We start from the raw sequence: 19,258 nt of genomic DNA, 5'->3' as shown, positions 1-19,258 counted from the left end.
CAATCACTCGTTGTGCTTCCGTAATTGCCTCATTTCAACTATATCCATTAAATTGAAGTCCAATGCAATTCTCTTATGAGATCATTAATATTTAGAAAACAAAATCAGAAAAATTATGTTAATTTTAATTAATGACCTTTCTTTGTAAAAGGGATTCTGATTTTGCAAATATATCAAGAGGGAGACTGGTCTATCAATATAAAAATAAGCTGATAAATTGTGAATGAAATCCAAAATATCATAAGATGTCACAAAGTACATCTACTTAATAGTTTTTGTTTTAGTTATTCTGATAATATCACAAGTGTTTATAGATATTGGCCCAGAAATTCCGGCCTCCCGGGTCCATACTGAGTGTGTACGGACCTGGGAAGGCATCGCAAAAGCCAATTTTCAGCATACAATGCGCATGCGCTGAAAATCGGCTTTTCCAATCTGTCAAGCTATCCAACGCATCACCACATCCAGGACATTCGCATGGGCAAGATTGCGGTATTTACCCACCTCTTGTCCAGCGGATGTCCTGAAAACTCTTGCGCCTGGTAAAAGTAGGCGCCTACTTTTACAGCCAAGAGAGTTTTAAAACACACTTAAATCATAAAAAATAAATTTTTAAAAACACTTTATTTTTAAAAACCCTGCCCACTACGTTAAATTTATTTTAAAGCATAATTTAAAAAACTTTTAAAAATCTGAAAATATATATTTTTAATAATACATAAATAACTTCAATTTAAATTAATGTTAAATATGTAGTGTATTTTTTCTATTTTTTTATTAATGCTTTGTGTGTTTGGGGGGGGGGGGGGTTTCTCATTCATAATAATGGGAACTCCAACTTACGGAGTTCCCATTATTTATGAATAAGAACATACTTTACCTTGATTGGCTGCCCAGAGCCATGTGACTGCAGCTCCAGCCCTGCGCACGTCCTGACATGCATGCACTGCGACGCGCAGTCAGTGGAGGCCTCAGGACTGGGATCTCGCGTGGGCGCAGCAGCTTCAGGTAAGTGCACATCTTTTTTCTAGAATCCAGTCGAACGCCCGCGGGAAGGAGAAATCGGGATTTCTGGGCCATTAAAACATGTAATTCCTACCCTTATTTTCCAATAAAGCCCAGTATAAGAAAAGCACTTAAACCTTGATGAATCATTTAAAAAGATTACATAGGATTACATATGATATATGACACAAAAACAGGCCATTCAGCCCAACCAGTCCATGCTGGCGTTTATGCTCTGCTTGAGCCTCTTCCTGTCTTTCCTCCTCTAAATCTATCAGCATAACCCTCTATTCCCTTCTCCCTCATATGCTTGTCTAGCCTCCCCTTAAATGCATCTGTACTATTCGCTTCAACCACTCCCTGTGGTAGTTAGTTCCACATTCTCACCATTCTTTGGGTAAAGAAATTTCTTCTGAATTCCCTGTTGACTATCTTATATTGATGGACTCTACTTATGCTCTTCTTCACAAATGGAAATATTCTCTCTGTGTCCACTCTATCAAACCTTTCATAATTTTAAAGACCTCTATTAGGTCACTCCTCAGCCTTCTTTTTTCCAAGAGAAAAGAGACCCAGCCTATTCAATCCTTTCCGGATATGTATATACTAACATTTCTGGTATCATCCTTGTAAATCTTCTCTGCACCTTCTCCAGCATCTCCATATCCTTTTTATATGGCGACTAGAACTGTACACAGTACTCTTAAGTGTGGCCTAACCAAGTTCGATACAGGTTTAACATTACTTCCCTATAACTTTTCAATTCCATACTTCTAGAAATAAACCCTAGTGCTTGGTTTGCTTTTTTGTGTGGCCTTGTTATTCTGTTGCAACTTTTAGCGATTGGTGTATTTGTACTCCGAGATCCCTTTGTTCTTCTACCCCACCTAGACTCGCACCTTCCAAGTAATAAGTGACCTCCCTATTCTTCCTACCAAAATGTAGTAACTCACATTTATCTGTGTTGAACTTCATTTGCTAATTATATGCCCATTCTGCAAGGTTATTGATGACCTGCTGTAATTTGTTGCAGTCCCTCAGTATTAACTAACGCCCCCAATTTGGTGTCATCCGCAAATTTAGAAATTGTGTTTTTGATTCCAAAGTCCAAATCGTTAATATAAATTGTGAACAACTGGTCCAGGCACTGATCCTTGTGGGACACCTCTACCCATCTTCTGTCACTGTGATTAGCTACCTTTTACCCCTACTCTCTACTTTCTGTCTTGAAGCCAGCTAGCTATCCATTCTGCTACTTGTCCCCTGACTCCGCATTCTCTGACCTTGTTCATCAGTCTACTATGTGGTACCTTATCGAAGGCCTTTTGAAAATCTCGGTAAATTACATCTATTGCATTACCATTGTCTACGCTCTCTGTTACCTCTTCAAAAAATTCAATGAGGTTGGTCAAGCAAGACTTTCCCTTTTGAAATCCATACTGACTATTCATTATTATACTTTTGATTTCTAGATGTTCTTCTATTTTCTCCTTTAATAGGGATTCCATTATTTTTCTACCACCGATGTTAAGCTGACTGGTCTATAATTTTCTGAGCATTTTCTATTCCCCCTTCTTAAATATAGGTATTACGTTAGCTTCCACCAGTCCTCAGGCACTACATCTTTTCTAACGAATTATTAAATATGTGCAGTAATGCCTCTGCTATCTCTTCCCAAGATTCTTTTAAAATGTGTGGATGCAGAGGTTTTATCCTTATTGTGTTTGATTAGTTTATTTAATATATCCACTCTCTCTATTTTAAATGTACTTATCTCATCATCCAATGTCATGTCCACCTGTTCTATCTCCCTAGTAATTACTGAAGCAAAATAATTATTTCATATTTCTGCCATCTCTCTATCATTACCTGTGGTATTATCCTGTCTATCCCTTAATGGCCCTATTCCTATCCTAACCTTCCTTTTTTAATTGATGTGCCTGTAAAATATTTTATGTTTCTTGATAATTTAATTTCATAGTTCCTCTCTGCCTTCCTAATTGTGTTTTTGACTTCTCTCCTAATCTTTTCGTATTCTCCCTTATCATGCACTCACCCTGCTTTCTATGTACTTAATATATGGATCTTTCCTTACCCTCAATTCTCCCTTTATGGCTTTATTCATCCATGATAAAAAAACTCATTAGTGTTTAGTGTGTTCTTTCCTTTTAGCGGAATATATTGATCCAGCACTCTGTTCCCATTGCTGTTCTACATTGTTTTTTGCAAATATTGTTGCCCATTTTATTTTCCCAAGTTCTATTTTCAACCCTTCAAAATCAGCTTTTCTCCAATCTATTAACCTGGTTTTTGTCATACTTATGTCCTTCTCAATTATCATCTTAAAGCGTATTATATTATGGTCACTATTGCCTTGATGTTTCCCTACTTTTATTTCTCTTATCTGCTCTGGTTCATTCCCCATTACTAGATCCAATAGCGAATCATCCCTTGTTGGGCGTTTTACATATTGGGTTAGAAAGGAGTCCTGTACACATTATAGGAACTCCATTCCCTTATCCCCTTTACCTACCTCTTCTGTCCAATTAATATCAGGGTAGTTGAAATCCCCCATGATTATGATTCAATGTGTTTTACTCAGTCCCTAATTTGTCTGCTTATTTCTTTCTCCACCTCCCTTCCACTATTCGGTGTTCTGTAGACTACCCCTATTAGTGTGATTGATCCTTTATTATCTTTTATCTCTATCCATAGGGATTCTATTTTTGTTTTGCTGATAGCTGCATCACTTTTTTCACCTGCCATTATGTTATCCCTAATAGTACAGCTACTCCACTGCCCCTTTTCCCCCTCTATCTTTTCTAAATATGTTATACCCTGCAATGTTTAATTCCTAACCCTGATTTTTCTGTAGCCATGTCTCAGTAATCCCTACTGTCTGGTTCCTCACACCGCATGATTGCTTCTAGTTCCCGTTTTTATTACAAACATTGTGCGCATTGATGTACAGACAGTTTAATGCATTTTAATAGGATTTCCTCTCACTTTATGTTTAACCATCTTTTTAGACTCCTGTTCTATAATTCTATTTATTTCCTTGTCATCAATGCCCTCCCTTACTTCATTTTTCCCGATGCTCTCTTTTCCTGTTTTGTTTATATTTAGGCTGGTTACATTTCTTGTAGATCCCTCCCCCTATCTGACTAATTTAAAGCCTTTGCCACGTCCCTATTTTCCATTTCCGCTAGGACACGGGTCCCATCCGGTTCAAGTGGCGCTCCTTCCTGTCCCAGAACCGGTGCCAGTGTCCCATGAAAAAGGAACCCCTCTTTCACCAGCCCTTTAGCCACATGTTAATTCTCCTGATCTGTCTGCTTCTATGCCAATTTACACGTGGCTTGGGCAATAATCCAGAGATTATTACCCTTGAAGTCCTGCTTTTTAATTTAGAGCCTAACTCCTAATACTGTTTCAGCAGGACCTCCTCCCTGTTCCTACCTATGTCATTTGTTCCAGCATGGACCACGTCAACTGGATTTATCCCCTCCCATTCCAAGTTCCGCTCCAGCCACCATGAGATATTCCTTACTCTGGCAACACACCCTTTGCGATTTTCGTTCTTGGCTGCAGAGGACACTATCTATCCCCCTGATTACAGAGTACCCTATCATTAGCACATTTCTATTCTGCTCCCCCTCCCTCCCCTCCCCCAACAACCTTCTGAGCCACTGTGCCTCGGTCTGCATTGTGGCTGTCCTCCATGCAGTCTTTCTCCTTGTCCTCACAGGTAGCGAGTACATCGTACCTGTTGGACAGGGCCTCCTTCTCAACCACTCCTAAATCTCCGCTACCCGGCTCGCTAACAGTCACACCCTCCCTTTCCTGAGCTTGTTTTCTCCTCTGGGGTGTGACTGTATTCTGGATAAAACTGTCCAGAAATTCCTCACTCTCCCTTATGTGTCGGAGTGTCTCCAAGTCACACTCCAGCTCAATGACCCCGAGCTGGAGAGATTTGAGATGGGGACATCCCCTACAGACGTGTTTGCTTGGGACAGTCTCACTGTCCACAAACTCCCAGTTAGCCTAACATCTGTGATTGGGAAAATGCTGGAGTCCATTATTAAGGAAGTAGTAGCAGGACATTTAGAAAAGCATAATGCAGTCAAGTAGAGTCAGCATAGTTTTATGAAAGGGAAATCATGTTTGACAAATTTGCTGGCGTTCTTTGCGGATGTAACGCGAGGGTGGATAAAGGGGAATCAGTAGATGTTGTTTTTTTGGATTTCCAGAAGGCATTTGATAAGGTGCCACATAAAAGGTTACTGCTCAAGATAAGAGCTCACGAGGTTGGGGGTAATATATTTACATGGATAGAGGATTGGCTAACTAACAGAAAACAGAGAATAGGGATAAATGAGTCATTTTCAGGTTGGCAAACTGTAACTAGTGGGGTGTCGCAGGGATCAGTGCTGGGGCCTCGACTATTTACAATCTATATTAATGACTTGGATGAAGGGACCGAGTGTAATGTAGCCACATTTGCTGATGATACAAAGATAGGTGGGCAAGCAAGTTGTGAGGAGGACGCAAAGAATCTGCAAAGGGATATAGACAGGCTAAGTCAGTGATCAAAAATTTGGCAGATGGAGTTTAATGTGGGAAAAAGTGAGGTTATCCACTTTGGTAGGAAAAATAAAAAAGCAAATTATTATTTAAATGGGGAGAGATTACAAAATGCTGTGGTAGAGGGTCCTTGTATATGAAACTCAAAAAGTTAGCATGCAGGTAAAGCAAGTAATTAGGAAAGCAAATGGAATGTTGGTCTTTATTGCAAGGGGGATGGGGTATAAAAGGAAGGAAGTCCTGCTACAACTGTACAGGACATTGGTGAGACCACATCTGGAGTACTGCGAACAGTTTTGGTCTCCTTATTTAAGGAGGGATCATCATCATCATAGGCAGTCCCTCGGAATCGAGGAAGACTTGCTTCCACTCATTGAGTCCTTAGGTGGCTGAACAGTTCAATACGAGAGCCACAGTCCCTGCCACAGGTGGGACAGTCGTTGAGGGTAAGGGAGGGTGGGACAGTTTGCCGCACGTTCCTTCCGCTGCCTGTGCTTGTTTTCTGCATGCACTTGGCGATGAGACTCAAGCCACTCAGCGCCCTCCCGGATGCATTTCCTCCACTCAGGGCTGTCTTTGGCCAGGGACTCCCAGGTGTCGGTGGGGATGCTGCACTTTATCAGGGAGGCTTTGAGGGTGTCCGTGTAACGTTTCCTCTGTCCACATTTGGCTCATTTGCCATGAAGGAGTTCCGAGTAGAACGCTTGCTTTGGGAGTCTCTGATGTGGCCTGCCCAGCGGAGCTGATCAAGTGTGGTCAGTGCTTCAATGCTGGGGATGGTCGAGGACGCTAATGTTGGTGCGTCTATCCTCCAAGGGGATTTGTAGAAACTTGCGGAGGCATCGTTGATGGCATTTCTCCAGCGACTTGAGGTGTCTACTGTACATGGTCCATGCCTTTGAGCCATACAGGAGGGCGGGTATTACTACAGTCCTGTAGTCCATGAGCTTGGTGGTAGATTTGAGGGCCTGGTCTTCGAACACTTTTCCCTCAGGCAGCCAAAGGCTGCGCTGGCGCACTGCAGGCGGTGTTGAATCTCCTCATCAATGTCTGCTTTTGTTGATAAGAGGCTCCCGAGGTATGCAAAATGGTCCACGGTCCATTGGAGGCAGTTCAAAGAAGGTTCACGAGTTTAATTCCTGAAAAGAAGGGGTTGTCTTATGAGGAAAGGTTGAGCAGGTTGGGCCTATACTTATTGAAGTTTAGAAGACTGAGAGGCGATCTTACTGAAACATAAAAAGATTCTGAGGGGGCTTGACAGGTTGAATGCAGAGAGATGTTTCCTCTCGTGGGGGAATCTAGAACTGGGGGCAAAGTCTCAGAATCAGGGATCGCCCATTTAAAACGGAAATGAGGAAGAGTTTCCTCTTTGAGGATCGTGAATCTTTGGAATTCTCTGCCCCAGAGAGCTGTGGAGGCTGGATTGAATATATTTAAGGCGGAGATCGACAGATTTTTGAAGGATCAGGCAGTCAAGGGTTATGGGGTGAGGGCAGGGAAGTGGAGTTGAGGCCAAGATCAGATCAGCCATGATCTTATTGAACGGCGGAGCAGGCTCGAGGGGCCAGATGGCCTACGCCTGCTCCTACTTCTTATGTTCTCCCACATACTGCAGTCCAGACATATATGGCAGAATAGATTGTCTTAGTCTAGCCTTATTTTATTCATTTAATTAGCTAAAGTCTTTATTCAATGATTATAAACTCATTAATATAACTATAAATAATGACAATCATCTATAAACAGAAAGGCCTCAAGTTCAATATCTTCTCCAGAAGGTTGTGTACACTTCCCTCCCCCCCCACCCATTTACACACACAATCGGTTCAAACAACAGTTTATATCGAAATGAGCTGCAAACAACAACTTGCATTTATATAGCACCTTTAACGTAGTAAAACATCCCAAGGCACTTCCTAAAAAGCTTCATCCCAACACTTTCAAATGCAATGTGGCAGTATATCAGCATCAGTGTATAAGAAATTGTGTAGAAAACCACTGGTGTCACATCACATCGCGTTGACGTCTGCAGTAAATACTCAAAAGGTCAATATGAAACTTCAAAGGGATATCTTGAAAATGAGGACTTCCGATTCAAGTCAGTCATATTATAAAAATTTACACCAAGTCAATTCTAAATGCCCAAATGCCAAGAAACCCTTTACAATAACACAATGGCTGTTTTCTACTATATAAACTTGAAAACCATTGTTATTGCCCATTGTGGGCTTAATTGTTCAAAATTCTAACATTTTAACAACAATTTTGGAAAACAATAAGGACTAATTCCTTTGGATATAATATATATATGTATATATCACTGCTAATGTTAAATGGGAATCTCCTTTGCAGTAAAAGTAGGTCAAGTATTTTTTTTTAAATAGGAAAACAAACATAGCCACTGCTGTGAGAACATTTCATTCATGAGTGAAATGTTTATTGAAAACATTGTGGCTAGCCTGAGGGAGTGTAGCATTTTGCAAAACATTTTATTTACAAAATGGGACAAGTCAATATCCAGATACAAAAGAGTCTAACTTAATTATGATATTTCACTTTGTATAGATTACGCATTTTTCATAAAAAAGCTTTAAGATCACATTACTAACCATTCACGTTGGGGTTGATATTAACCCCTCCTCGACGGCCTGGGGGGGTGGGGGAAGGGTAATTAAAAATCGGAAAACACGTGATTTGCGAGTGTCCCTTCTTGTAGAGACGGGAAACTTCATTGTAATATTTAACTCAGGCTTCTACAGTGCAGTTAGGAGTCTGATTTAAATTTAACTGCTGCTGGCCGGGTTTTTCATGGTTCGGGAAATCCGGCAGCTAAATGGAGATGGAAACAGAAGCCCGCAGAAGGAAAGTGTTTTTCAGAGCACTGCTTGTCGGCTAGGAGGAGCGGGAGGGCTCCCCCTGGCCCCGCATCTCCTCCTCCTACATACCCTCGGCCTCTCTCCTGCCAATCAAGGCCTCCCTTCGCTGCTATGATCGGTGGCCCCGCCCCCTCCCAACCCCTGGTCTCTGGCTTGCTCCACAATTGGCAGACCCCCGTCCCCCCCACCCCCCACAGTCTCCCTGTAAATATCTGGTCCATTAAGTCTCTGTACTGCACAAAAACCTAGGCTGATGCTTCAGTGCAATACTGAGGAAGTGCTGCAGTGTTGGAGGTGCCGTCTTTCAGGTGAGACGTTAAACCGAAGCTCCGTCTACCCTCTTAGGTAGACCAGGTGCCAAGGCACTATTCGAAGAATTGCAGGGGATTCTCCCTGGTGTCTTGGCCAATATTATCCCTCAACCAACGTCACTAAGAAAACAGATTATCTGGTCATTATTACATTGCTGTTTGTGGGAGCTTGCTATGCGCATATTGGGAAGTCCTAAGGACATGAATGGTGCTATATAAATGCAAGTCTTTTGTTCTTTTTTTTGGTCACCTATGAATGATTAAGTCTTATGTTACTATTAATCAATGATCAATTAAATAAATTGACAACTTTGGGCTCGGCTTAGATTTAGTCATTTAAGTACCCTTGCAATAATATTTTCTTGAAGTTTATGATCTGTAGGCAGATAACATCTGTACTGGTGAAAAAACTGAATGATCTAAAGTTCAGTCACCGAGATATTAATAGATTACTGTGCCGATATTGTGTTGACATCCATTATAAATTATACCAAAGTATGAATTTATGTACAATAATCTTTGAGATCATTTAATTAACTATTCCCATGCCTCCCATAAAAAAAAATTTTTTTTTTTTTAAATACTCAGCAGGATCAGTCATATTAAGCATAAAACTAAACTAACCTCATGCTCCAATTTATTTGAATTCTATAGCAAACAATGTCAGAATATGAAACGCATAGCACACAATTAGTAACATTATGATCCAGACCAGTAAAGAAAACAAATGGCAGTCTGTGGCGGATATCTGGGGGATCATTACAGTATGATGGGAGACTACGAATACTAAAGGCTCGTTAAGGATATGCTTCATCAAACTTACTCTAAATGTGTCGGTCTTTGTTCCATTATGGCCATAGTCAGCTATTAGTGCTGCTCCCCCATCTTCACTGATTCGACTGGCTAGACTCTGAATGATGACACCAGCCTCAGGGCAGATCTCTACATGGTCTCTTTCATCATCTCTCTGCTTGGAAAGGAAAATAAAGTCTTCTACTACAGGACCAAAGAACAAATGTAGAAAATACTGAGTAGTGAAGCCATATTCAGCTTCCAAAACACAAAAAAAAATTATCACCTTTCCCGAACAGCCATCAATAATCTCGATGAGTTATAGACGACCAAATTTGTATATTTGGTTGCCCAACGCAGTGATGTGGAAAATGGGAAGAGACCCTGTAACATGCATTATCTAATGTACTGAAGTAACCTTTTTCTTCACATTTGTTTTGGCAGAAGCAGTGGTGAACTTGTACGTTGCCTTCTCTCAACCTCAAAACAATGCCCATTCAATAACCCTACCATCCCAGTCTCCACATTTCTGTGGATGAGAGGTTTGATTGTAGCTCTTCTATCTTTCAACATCTGTATTTAAGGTTATACAAATGGCCTTTAATGGATCAGAGTAATCACGGAACCACATAAGGAAAAACTTATTCCAGAGTATGTTTGAATAGTCTATATTCTAACTGTTTTAATGCAGAACGTTACTGCAGCTCTCAAATAGTTTAACTAGTTATTTACCCATTATTGAAATTTCAGTTATAGTTATCCACTTTAGCCCCTTGCCCCCCTAACTTTTCAATACTCCTCACTATTTCACAACTAAGTGTTGGGAATGCTTACAATGCTATAACTGGAGGTTATTGAGTCCTCCAGAAGCAACACTGGTTCATTCTCTCTTCACTCTTGGTTCGCTCTTGCCTTTGCTCAGCTACTCCATCTAATGGCCCATCCAAATCTGAAAAGCATAATGTGCAGATTATAAGGGAGAACCTTGAACCCCACCCTTCATAGTCTGGTGTGTTCGCCCATTCTAGTGCGAAGTCACATTACGGTATGACAGAACAAGCAGATCCAACATAAAAATGACTAGGTTTTCAGTTCCTCTCATTGCTTTGCACAACAAACATGATGAAGTAGCTACAGAATAGGAGTTTTTCCATTGAAGTATTTTTTTTTAAACTGGATATTTACACCAGGAATTCCCGCTGGGATTCGCCCACTTTGCAGCTGTAAATTTGGTGAAAGTTGGCTGAAACCCTGTTGATGTGGGAGGATCTGTGAGGAAATTCACCCCCTTGGATTCTTAAAAATGGAACAAACTTAGAATAAACACTGTATCCAGTGGTGCAACATTTTTTTTTAAATTTCACCTGAATCAATGCTTTTGAAGCCAATGTGGCAGAAGGTGCTAGAACAAACCGAAGCTTTTCTGGTGACTTTGGTTCAATGTCGATCAGCATTTCACGCCATCCCTGCTTGGTTTTCTGTAAGTGATGGACATTTAGTAATTACAAAATCATAATGGCTGCAGTTTAAAATATGTAAAGTTCATATTTTATTTAGTTAATGTAATGCCATTTCACTAAAACTTTACCTCACTGAAGAAAATACAATATATCCTTTGAAAAGCAGTCATTTTTAGGAAAGCATAAGTGAATACTACAGAACACACCACATTAATTATTCACGTGCCTCATATTTTACAAGCAAACATAGCATAATTGCTGTGCTAAACCGAATTATGGTCCCGAAGTTAATGGGAAATGTTGACAGTGAAAGATTTAGTTGTTGTCCCCCTAACTACAGCTATAATTAATAATTCACCTACTCGCGCAGATTCAAACTATAAAACTGAGGGGTTAGTGAAATACAGGTTGAACCTCTCTTATCAGGCACCCTTGGGACCTGGCCTGTGCCGAATAAGGGATTTTGCCGGACGAGAGGAGGTCACGTTAAATTAGATGGTACAGGTACTGAGCAAGGGGATATTGGGGCTGGGAGTGCGGCAGAGAGATCGTGGAGGTGGGGGGGGTGGGGGCAGGTGGTGGATCACGGGGTCATGCCAGCGATTGCGGGAGTCGGCAGCGAGAAAGGACTTCAATTTGTTCATGTCGGAGCAGCCGGGAATGGTGGCGGACGAGGGGCGGTACCGGATAAGGGAGTCCCGGATAAGGGAGGTTCAACCTGTAATTAGAAATTACAGTGGTTGTTAATGCTGCTTCTGATTCTTTGAAGCTGTGACCGTACTGTATATGCACCGCTATTGCTGTACCCCAAGGGAGTTGCAGCCACAGTGTTAAAAGCACAGTCAGCAAGTACATGATTTAAGTAGCAGCCAGAAGTGCAATCATGGTGCTATTTCAGAATCTGTTTCTTTGTAGCTATCTTCCTTTATTCACTGCATAATACCAGATGAAGTCCAGACCAATAATATTTCTGTTTCATTTATTAATACAAACAAGTTTGATCATTTTTTTTTATATCTGGGTGCAGTGTGAATAGAGGACTCCAGTTTAAAAAAAAACACTTCAGCATAACAAACACATTTGAGTCTCACAATAACATTGGTTAGATTTTTCTTGACTTGTTTAAAAAAAAAATTCATTTGTTTTTTTTTTAAAACTTGGCCTCAGTGCCTCTTGATTAGGAAGGGAGAAATCATTCCTTGTACTAAAGTTCTGAGGGTGAATGAAAGAGTTCTATCACGTATACCATCCTGAGTGAGTGCATCTTAGCCAAATAATTATCCAGTCAATTTGCTCCCTCCAGGTGAAAGAGGCTAATTGGAGGTCAAAGGAAAGAAATGAGGAGCTGGAGCTGTAAAACAAGTACAGATCAATACTGTCGGCAGTATGATACAAAACAGATGTTTTTACCTGAAACTTGTGGATTGGAAGCACATCAAAAAATTCATGTGCAAGATAAAAGCTGAAACCTGAAAAAGAAATGAGCATTGATAGATTGACATGAATGCTCACATTAAGACAGGAGAAGCTTTTATTTACTTCAACAATTTTAAAAATTGATTTGAAATTTTTCGAGCAGTTATAGTCAAAAGGGGAACTAACCCCTCTAACCCCTTCTAATTACAGATAAAAAGGTAATTGGACATATTCCATCCCAATGATGATACAGGAAGCTGAAGGAGATGGGGAAACAATTCTGCTGAAAGTTTTACAACTTTATGGTATAGAAAATACAGGTAAAGGGTCAGCTGAATATGTTAGAATAGAGTAACTTCTAAACAACCATTGAAGCCTGAACATCTAATTTCCAGGAAAATGTGGAGAGAAGTAGTGTTGGAATGCAGTAACACCAAAATTCTGAAACTACTAAAAGCAGTAAATCAAAATTAGTAAAAATAAACGAAGCAAGTTGATTTGGGAGAATTTGTAAATTACAATCTATTTAATCAACTTCATCTATTTAATAAATGTCCCATTGCAAAGGTTATATTTACATTATTCTTCAGGCACCACACCTTCCTCGTCATACTTTGAAATCAAGCGTGGCCTTCACATTTAAATTTTCTATTTTATTTCATTATATTACAAGTTCTTTGCCTAGTTTCCCTTCTTTTATATTTTAATTAATAACAGTAAAGTCTCACCTTTAGGTACATCCTCTAGATCCTTATACCAAGAGATTGGAAGCTTGGTTTTGGTAGTACCGGACTTATAAATTGCACCACTGGGATCATGTAATAAGTGCTGTTCTCCTTCAGTCAGAAGCTCTGCTTGAACTTCACCAAGCTTTGGGCTCACTTCAACCAGATGGACAGAAATCTCAGATTCCCTCAGCACAGAACGGAGTTGGCTGAACACCTAATTATCAGCAAATAGAAAAGTACAAAAACAGAATAGCTGTTAAAAATAGACGTTTTCTATAGGAAGCGCACTGAAAATAAAATGGAAATTGAAATGATTGACTTGTCAAGCGCAAGATGACAATATGAACCAGAGTGTTTATTTTGGTTACTGCCTCACCATAATTTTGTTCCTTTCTTCCTCTTCATTGTTTAACTCTTTATTTTTGTTCCCAATCCCTGACACTGAAGCTGCATTAAAACAATGAATATTCCTTGAGATTTCACTGGGCTCTGGAAATCCCATGAATTGAATAGCTTTAAAAAATCCCTTGCTGGTAACCATTCCTTTTTGGGCATCCTGTGCTGCCAATAAGAATCCCTATAGAGATGGCGGTAATATTTATAACCACCAATTGAACAGTTCAAGCAAAGTACATGACATCATTAAGTAGCAATGGTTGCTCAATCAAGGTATTGAAGTAAGTGAAGTAGTGGACCGGGAAGGTATAATTTGGCAATAGATCAAACAACACTTTTTTTTAATACACAGAGTAACAGAAGGGCAGTGTCAGTTAGATTTACATGATATCACTATCTGTTGAACTCCCCTAAAGCAGGCATGGGATTTAATACATCAATGTCATTAGTGAATTTTTCAACATTGACAGGTTTCACTAGCCTCTGGCAAAAAGAACATGACAATGTCTCATGTATCGGAGAAATTGCACTTAACTGAAAAAAAAGATTCTGAAATATATAATTTTCAAGTAAATCCATAAAAGTCCCATGTGCTTAGCTAAATTTATGGAGAAATGAAATAGGATCACCATATATTTGTATCCGGTCTCAACAATGGATGTGAACCACTAGAAAGTATATGGCTCATATTGTCCATAGAATGTTGAAATAAACTAATTTTTCCCCATTCTTTCTTATATTAAAGTATTACATCAGTGTAGGTGTATTACAAGTACTTTCACAATTGTCAAACTGTAAGTAGTAACACCATTGTATTTTGGATGAGTTAAAGATATTTCTAAAGGAACATCAATGGTGCAATATTCTATTACGATGTCTTTAAGTTCAGTCTGCAATGCACTATAATACAAGCCATTAAACAATAACCGCCATTAAAAGAGACCAAATTATTTTCAGTATAGTTACACTGTATAGAAGTGAAAATGATTACTAAAATCCAAACATTTTATTTTTCATCTGCACTAGATATAGGAAGATGGAAATATTCTTGAGCAATTTCATTACTTAGCATTTAAGGACTCAATTTTCCCCAATGCTGTTTTTTTGGCGTATTGCAAGAGTTACACCGGTTTTTTTTTGGCCCTGACTACGCCAAAAAAAAAATTAATAAGTTTCCCCTTCTATTTTTTGCAATTGGCACCGTGCAGCCTGTCCTTTAGCTTCGGGGGGGTAGAACCAAATGTCTGCGCCGAAAAAACGATGCCCGCCGCCCCCCTCCACACCTTCTGCGCATGCGCGGGAAAAAAAAGGACGTTTTTGACGTGACTGCTATGGACGCACATGCCCAGTACAGTTCCCGGTCTACATTCAGCCATTTTTAAAGAGCCAGATGTGTGTGAGAACTTTAATTCTCATTGGAAAAATCGCAGCTGCAATACAATATGCAACGCGGCTCAAGGACTAAGAATTTCTTACAGGATGAAGTGGAAGCACTGGTTACTGTAATTGAGGCCAGATGGCACGAGCTGGACACCAGCAGAGGTCACATAAAAGTTTCACCAAAAGAAAAGAAGAAATGCTGGAACCAACTTGCAGAAGATTACTGTGCAATGGTGACCACCCGAGGTCTGGAGGCCAGTGCAAAAAGAAGTGGCACGACCTTGGTCAAGTAGATAGTATAAGTATATTCAATGGAATTGCAATTGTAAGTGTGACCATCTGTATATGTCGCAGCCAGCAGAAAGACACACTCTAAAATATTTTCATCTTTGCAGAGGAAGGTGGCACACAACAAAAGAGAAAGAACTCGAACAGGAGGAGGCCCAGCAAATCTGCACCCACCGACACCCTCCTGTATGGCTCAGAGACGTGGAACATATACAGTAGACACCTCAAATCGCTGGAGAAATAACACCAACAATGTCTCTGCAAATCCCCTGGGAGGACAGACACATCAACGTTAGCGTCCTCGATCAGGCCAACATCCTCAGCATCGAAACACTGACCACATTCGACCAGCTCTGTTGGGCCGGCCACGTTGTTTGCATATCTGACACAAGACCCCTAAAGCAAGCATAAACATAGAAACATAGAAAATAGGTGCAGGTGTAGGCCATTCGGCCATTCAGCCCTTCGAACCTGCACCACCATTTAATAAGATCATGGCTGATCATTCCCTCAGTACCCCTTTCTCGCTTTCTCTCCATACCCCTTGATCACTTTAGCCGTAAGGGCCATATCTAACTCCCACTTGAATATATCCAATGAAGTGGCATCAACAACTCTCTGCGGCAGGGAATTCCACAGGTTAACAACTCTCTGTGAAGAAGTTTCTCCTCATCTCAACCCTAAATGGCCTATCCCTTATCCTAAGACTGTGTCCCCTGGTTCTGGACTTCCCCAACATCGGGAACATTCTTCCCGCATCTAACCTGTCCAGTCCCGTCAGAATCTTATACGTTTCTATGAAATTCCCTCTCATCCTTCTAAACTCCAGTGTATAAAGGCCTAGTTGATCAAGTCTCTCCTCGTATGTTAGTCCAGCCATCCCTGGAATCAGTCTGGTGAACCTTCGCTGCACTCCCTCAATAGCAAGAATGCCCTTCCTCAGATTAGGAGACCAAAACTGAACACAATATTCCAGGTGAGGTCTCACCAAGGCCCTGTACAACTGCAGTAAGACCTCCCTGCTCCTATCCTCAAATCCCCTAGCTATGAAGGCCAACATACCATTTGCCGCCTTCACCGCCTGCTGTACCTGCATGCAACTTTCAATGACTGATGAACCATGACACCCAGGTCTCGTTGCACCTCCCCTTTTCCTAATCTACCACCATTCAGATAATATTCTGCCTTTGTGCTTTTGCCACCAAAGTGGATAACCTCACATTTATCCACATTACACTGCATCTGCCATGCATTTGCCCACTCACCTAACCTGTCCAAGTCACCCTGCAGCCTCTTAGCGTCCTCCTCACAGCTCACACCGCCACCCAGTTTAGTGTCATCTGCAAACTTGAAGATATTACACTCAATTCCTTCATCTAAATCATTTATGTATATTGCAAAGAGCTGGGGTCCCAGCACTGAGCCCTGCAGCACTCCACTAGTCACTGCCTGCCATTCTGAAAAGGACCCATTTATCCCGACTCTCTGCTTCCTATCTGCCAACCAGTTCTCTATCCACGTCAGTACATTACCCCCAATACCATGTGCTTTGATTTTGTACACCAATCTCTTGTGTAGGACCTTATCAAAAGCCTCTTGAAAGTCCAAATACACCACATCCACTGGTTCTCCCTTGTCCACTCTGCTAGTTACATCCTCAAAAAACTCCAGAAGATTTGTCAAGCATGATTTCCCTTTCACAAATCCATGCTGACTTGGACCGATCCTATCACTGCTTTCCAAATGCGCTGTTATCTCATCCTTAATGATTGATTCCAACATTTTCCCCACTACTGATGTCAGGCTAACTACCCGTTTTCTCTCTCCCTCCTTTTTTAAAAAGTGGTGTTACATTAGCTACCCTCCAGTCCATAGGAACTGATCCAGAGTTGATAGACTGTTGGAAAATGATCACCAATGCATCCACTATTTCGAGGGCCACTTCCTTAAGTACTATGGGATGCAGACTATCTGGCCCCGGGGATTTATCGGCCTTCAATACCATCAATTTCCCTACAATTTTCCACCTAATAAGGATATCCTTCAGTTCCTCCTTCTCACTAAACCCTTGGTCCCCCAGTACATCTGGAAGGTTATTTGTGTCATCCTTTGTGAAGACAGAACCAAAGTATTTGTTCAATTGATCTGCCATTTCTTTGTTCCCCATTATAAATTCACCTGAACCCGACTGCAAGGGACCTACGTTTGTCTTCACTAATCTTTTTCTCTTCACATATCTATAGAAGCTTTTGCAGTCTGTTTTTATGTTCCCAGCAAGCTTCCTCTCGTACTCTATTTTCCCACTCTTAATTAAACCCTTAGTCCTCCTCTGCTGAATTCTAAATTTCTCCCAGTCCTCAGGTTTGCTGTTTTCTGGCCAATTTATATGCTCTTCCTTGGATCTAACACTATCCTTAATTTCCCTTGTTAGCCACAGTTGAGCCACCTTCCCTGTTTTATTTTACTCCAGACAGGGATGTACAATTGTTGAAGTTCATCCATGTGATCTTTAAATGTTTGCCATTGCCTATCCACCGTCAACTCTAAGTATCATTCGCCAGTCTATTCTAGCCAATTCACGCCTCATACTGTCGAAGTTACCTTTCCTTAAGTTCAGGACCCGAGTCTCTGAATTAACTGTGTCACTCTCCATCTTAATAAAGAATTCTACCATATTATGGTCACTCTTCCCCAAGGGGCCTCGCACAACAAGATTGTTAATTAGTCCCTTCTCATTACACATCACTCAGTCTAGGATGGCCAGTTCTCCAGTTGGTTTCTCGACATATTGGTCTAGAAAACCATCCCTAATACATTCCAGGAATACCATTCACAACAGTGTGTAAACAGCTTATTTGAATTAAATCGGCATTCTAGTTAAATTTCATGTAGAATTTGAAAATTGTAGAAAGCGCTCTACTCAGAACTCCTACATGGCAACCAAGCCCAAGGTGGGCAGAGAAAACCTTTCAAGGACACCCTCAAAGCCTCCTTGATAAAAATGCAACATCCCAACTGACACCTGGGAGTCCCTGGCCAAAGACCGCCCTAAGTAGTGGAAGTGCATCCGGGAGGGCGTTGAGCACCTTGAGTCTCGTCGGCGAGAGCATGCAGAAAACAAGTGCAGGCAGCGGAAGGAGCATGCGGCGAACCAGTCCCACCCACCCTTTCCTTCAACGACAATCTCTCCCACCTGTGATAGAGACTGTAATTCCGGTATTGTACTGTTCAGTCACCTAAGAACTCAGTTAGAGTGGAAGCAAGTCTTCCTCGATTTCAAGGGACTGCCTATGATGATAATGATGGATACAGGGTCGCTGCTTTGATTGGTCCTGCCTCGGGAAAAGCAACCACCACTGCACAAGCTGGGCCCACACTCGAGGGAGAGGTTAAGTCCTGCAAATTCCAGTCTGGCTTTGTTAAATATTAAGTGCTGCGCGGGCTAGCCATGCTTCGATTCATGGGGATATCTCAGTTAGCTATGCTTCGGTTGATGCAATGTGTTATCATTCATCATGGTCCTTCAAATCTTCATGGCAGACTTGCGGCGCTTGGCCAGCCTCTAAGTTCTCAGACGCCTGCAGGGGAGGGGAGGGGGGTGGGGAGATGTTAAGGGATTTTTTTCATTGAGGGCATTAGCCATGCCGGGATCTTCAGGAAGCTCATAGAGACCAAGGACTTAACTCTAGAAGGGGCAGCATCGATAGCTCAAACTTTCATAGCGGGGGAAGAAGAGACCAAGCTAATTTACGCGAGTAGTCCTGGGTCCAACATGGCGACGGACCAAGGAATTAACGTGATAAACGCGGCTCAAGATCTCGCAGTCAGGCAAAGGCATTTTGAAACTGCAGCAATCAGACGAAGGCATTTTGTAACTGCCCAAGCTGAAACAGACTCTAAGGTGGGCCCCCGACAGGGACAATGGAGAGGGGCAATTCACGCCATCAAGGGGACCATTAACACCCACCATCAGAGTGTTTAGAAACAACCAAGGGAACAATCAGAGAGGAATGCCTGCTAAC

The 19,258-nt window shown here is 41.3% G+C and overlaps 1 protein-coding gene across 3 annotated transcripts in view; it reads right to left on the bottom strand.

Annotated features, from left to right (window-relative positions):
• Window positions 1–19,258, bottom strand: part of ndufaf7 (NADH:ubiquinone oxidoreductase complex assembly factor 7) — a 49,961-nt gene that overhangs the window by 20,428 nt on the left and 10,275 nt on the right. For 2 of the 3 annotated variants that reach the window (XM_070889274.1, XM_070889276.1), the window contains 4 exons: window positions 13,173–13,386; window positions 12,439–12,497; window positions 10,933–11,046; window positions 9,600–9,746 (listed from right to left, as the gene is read on the bottom strand). In XM_070889274.1, coding sequence (XP_070745375.1) covers window positions 9,600–9,746; window positions 10,933–11,046; window positions 12,439–12,497; window positions 13,173–13,386 — 534 coding nt within the window. The remainder of the gene's footprint in view (window positions 1–9,599; window positions 9,747–10,932; window positions 11,047–12,438; window positions 12,498–13,172; window positions 13,387–19,258) is intronic. The other variant, XM_070889275.1, reaches the window with a different exon arrangement.

The sequence above is a fragment of the Pristiophorus japonicus genome, chromosome 9 (genome assembly GCF_044704955.1).
Source record: "Pristiophorus japonicus isolate sPriJap1 chromosome 9, sPriJap1.hap1, whole genome shotgun sequence".
Classification (NCBI taxonomy): Eukaryota; Metazoa; Chordata; class Chondrichthyes; family Pristiophoridae; genus Pristiophorus; species Pristiophorus japonicus.
The sequence above is the reverse complement of the archived record's forward strand: the minus strand, read 5'-3'. Positions and strand labels throughout refer to the sequence as shown.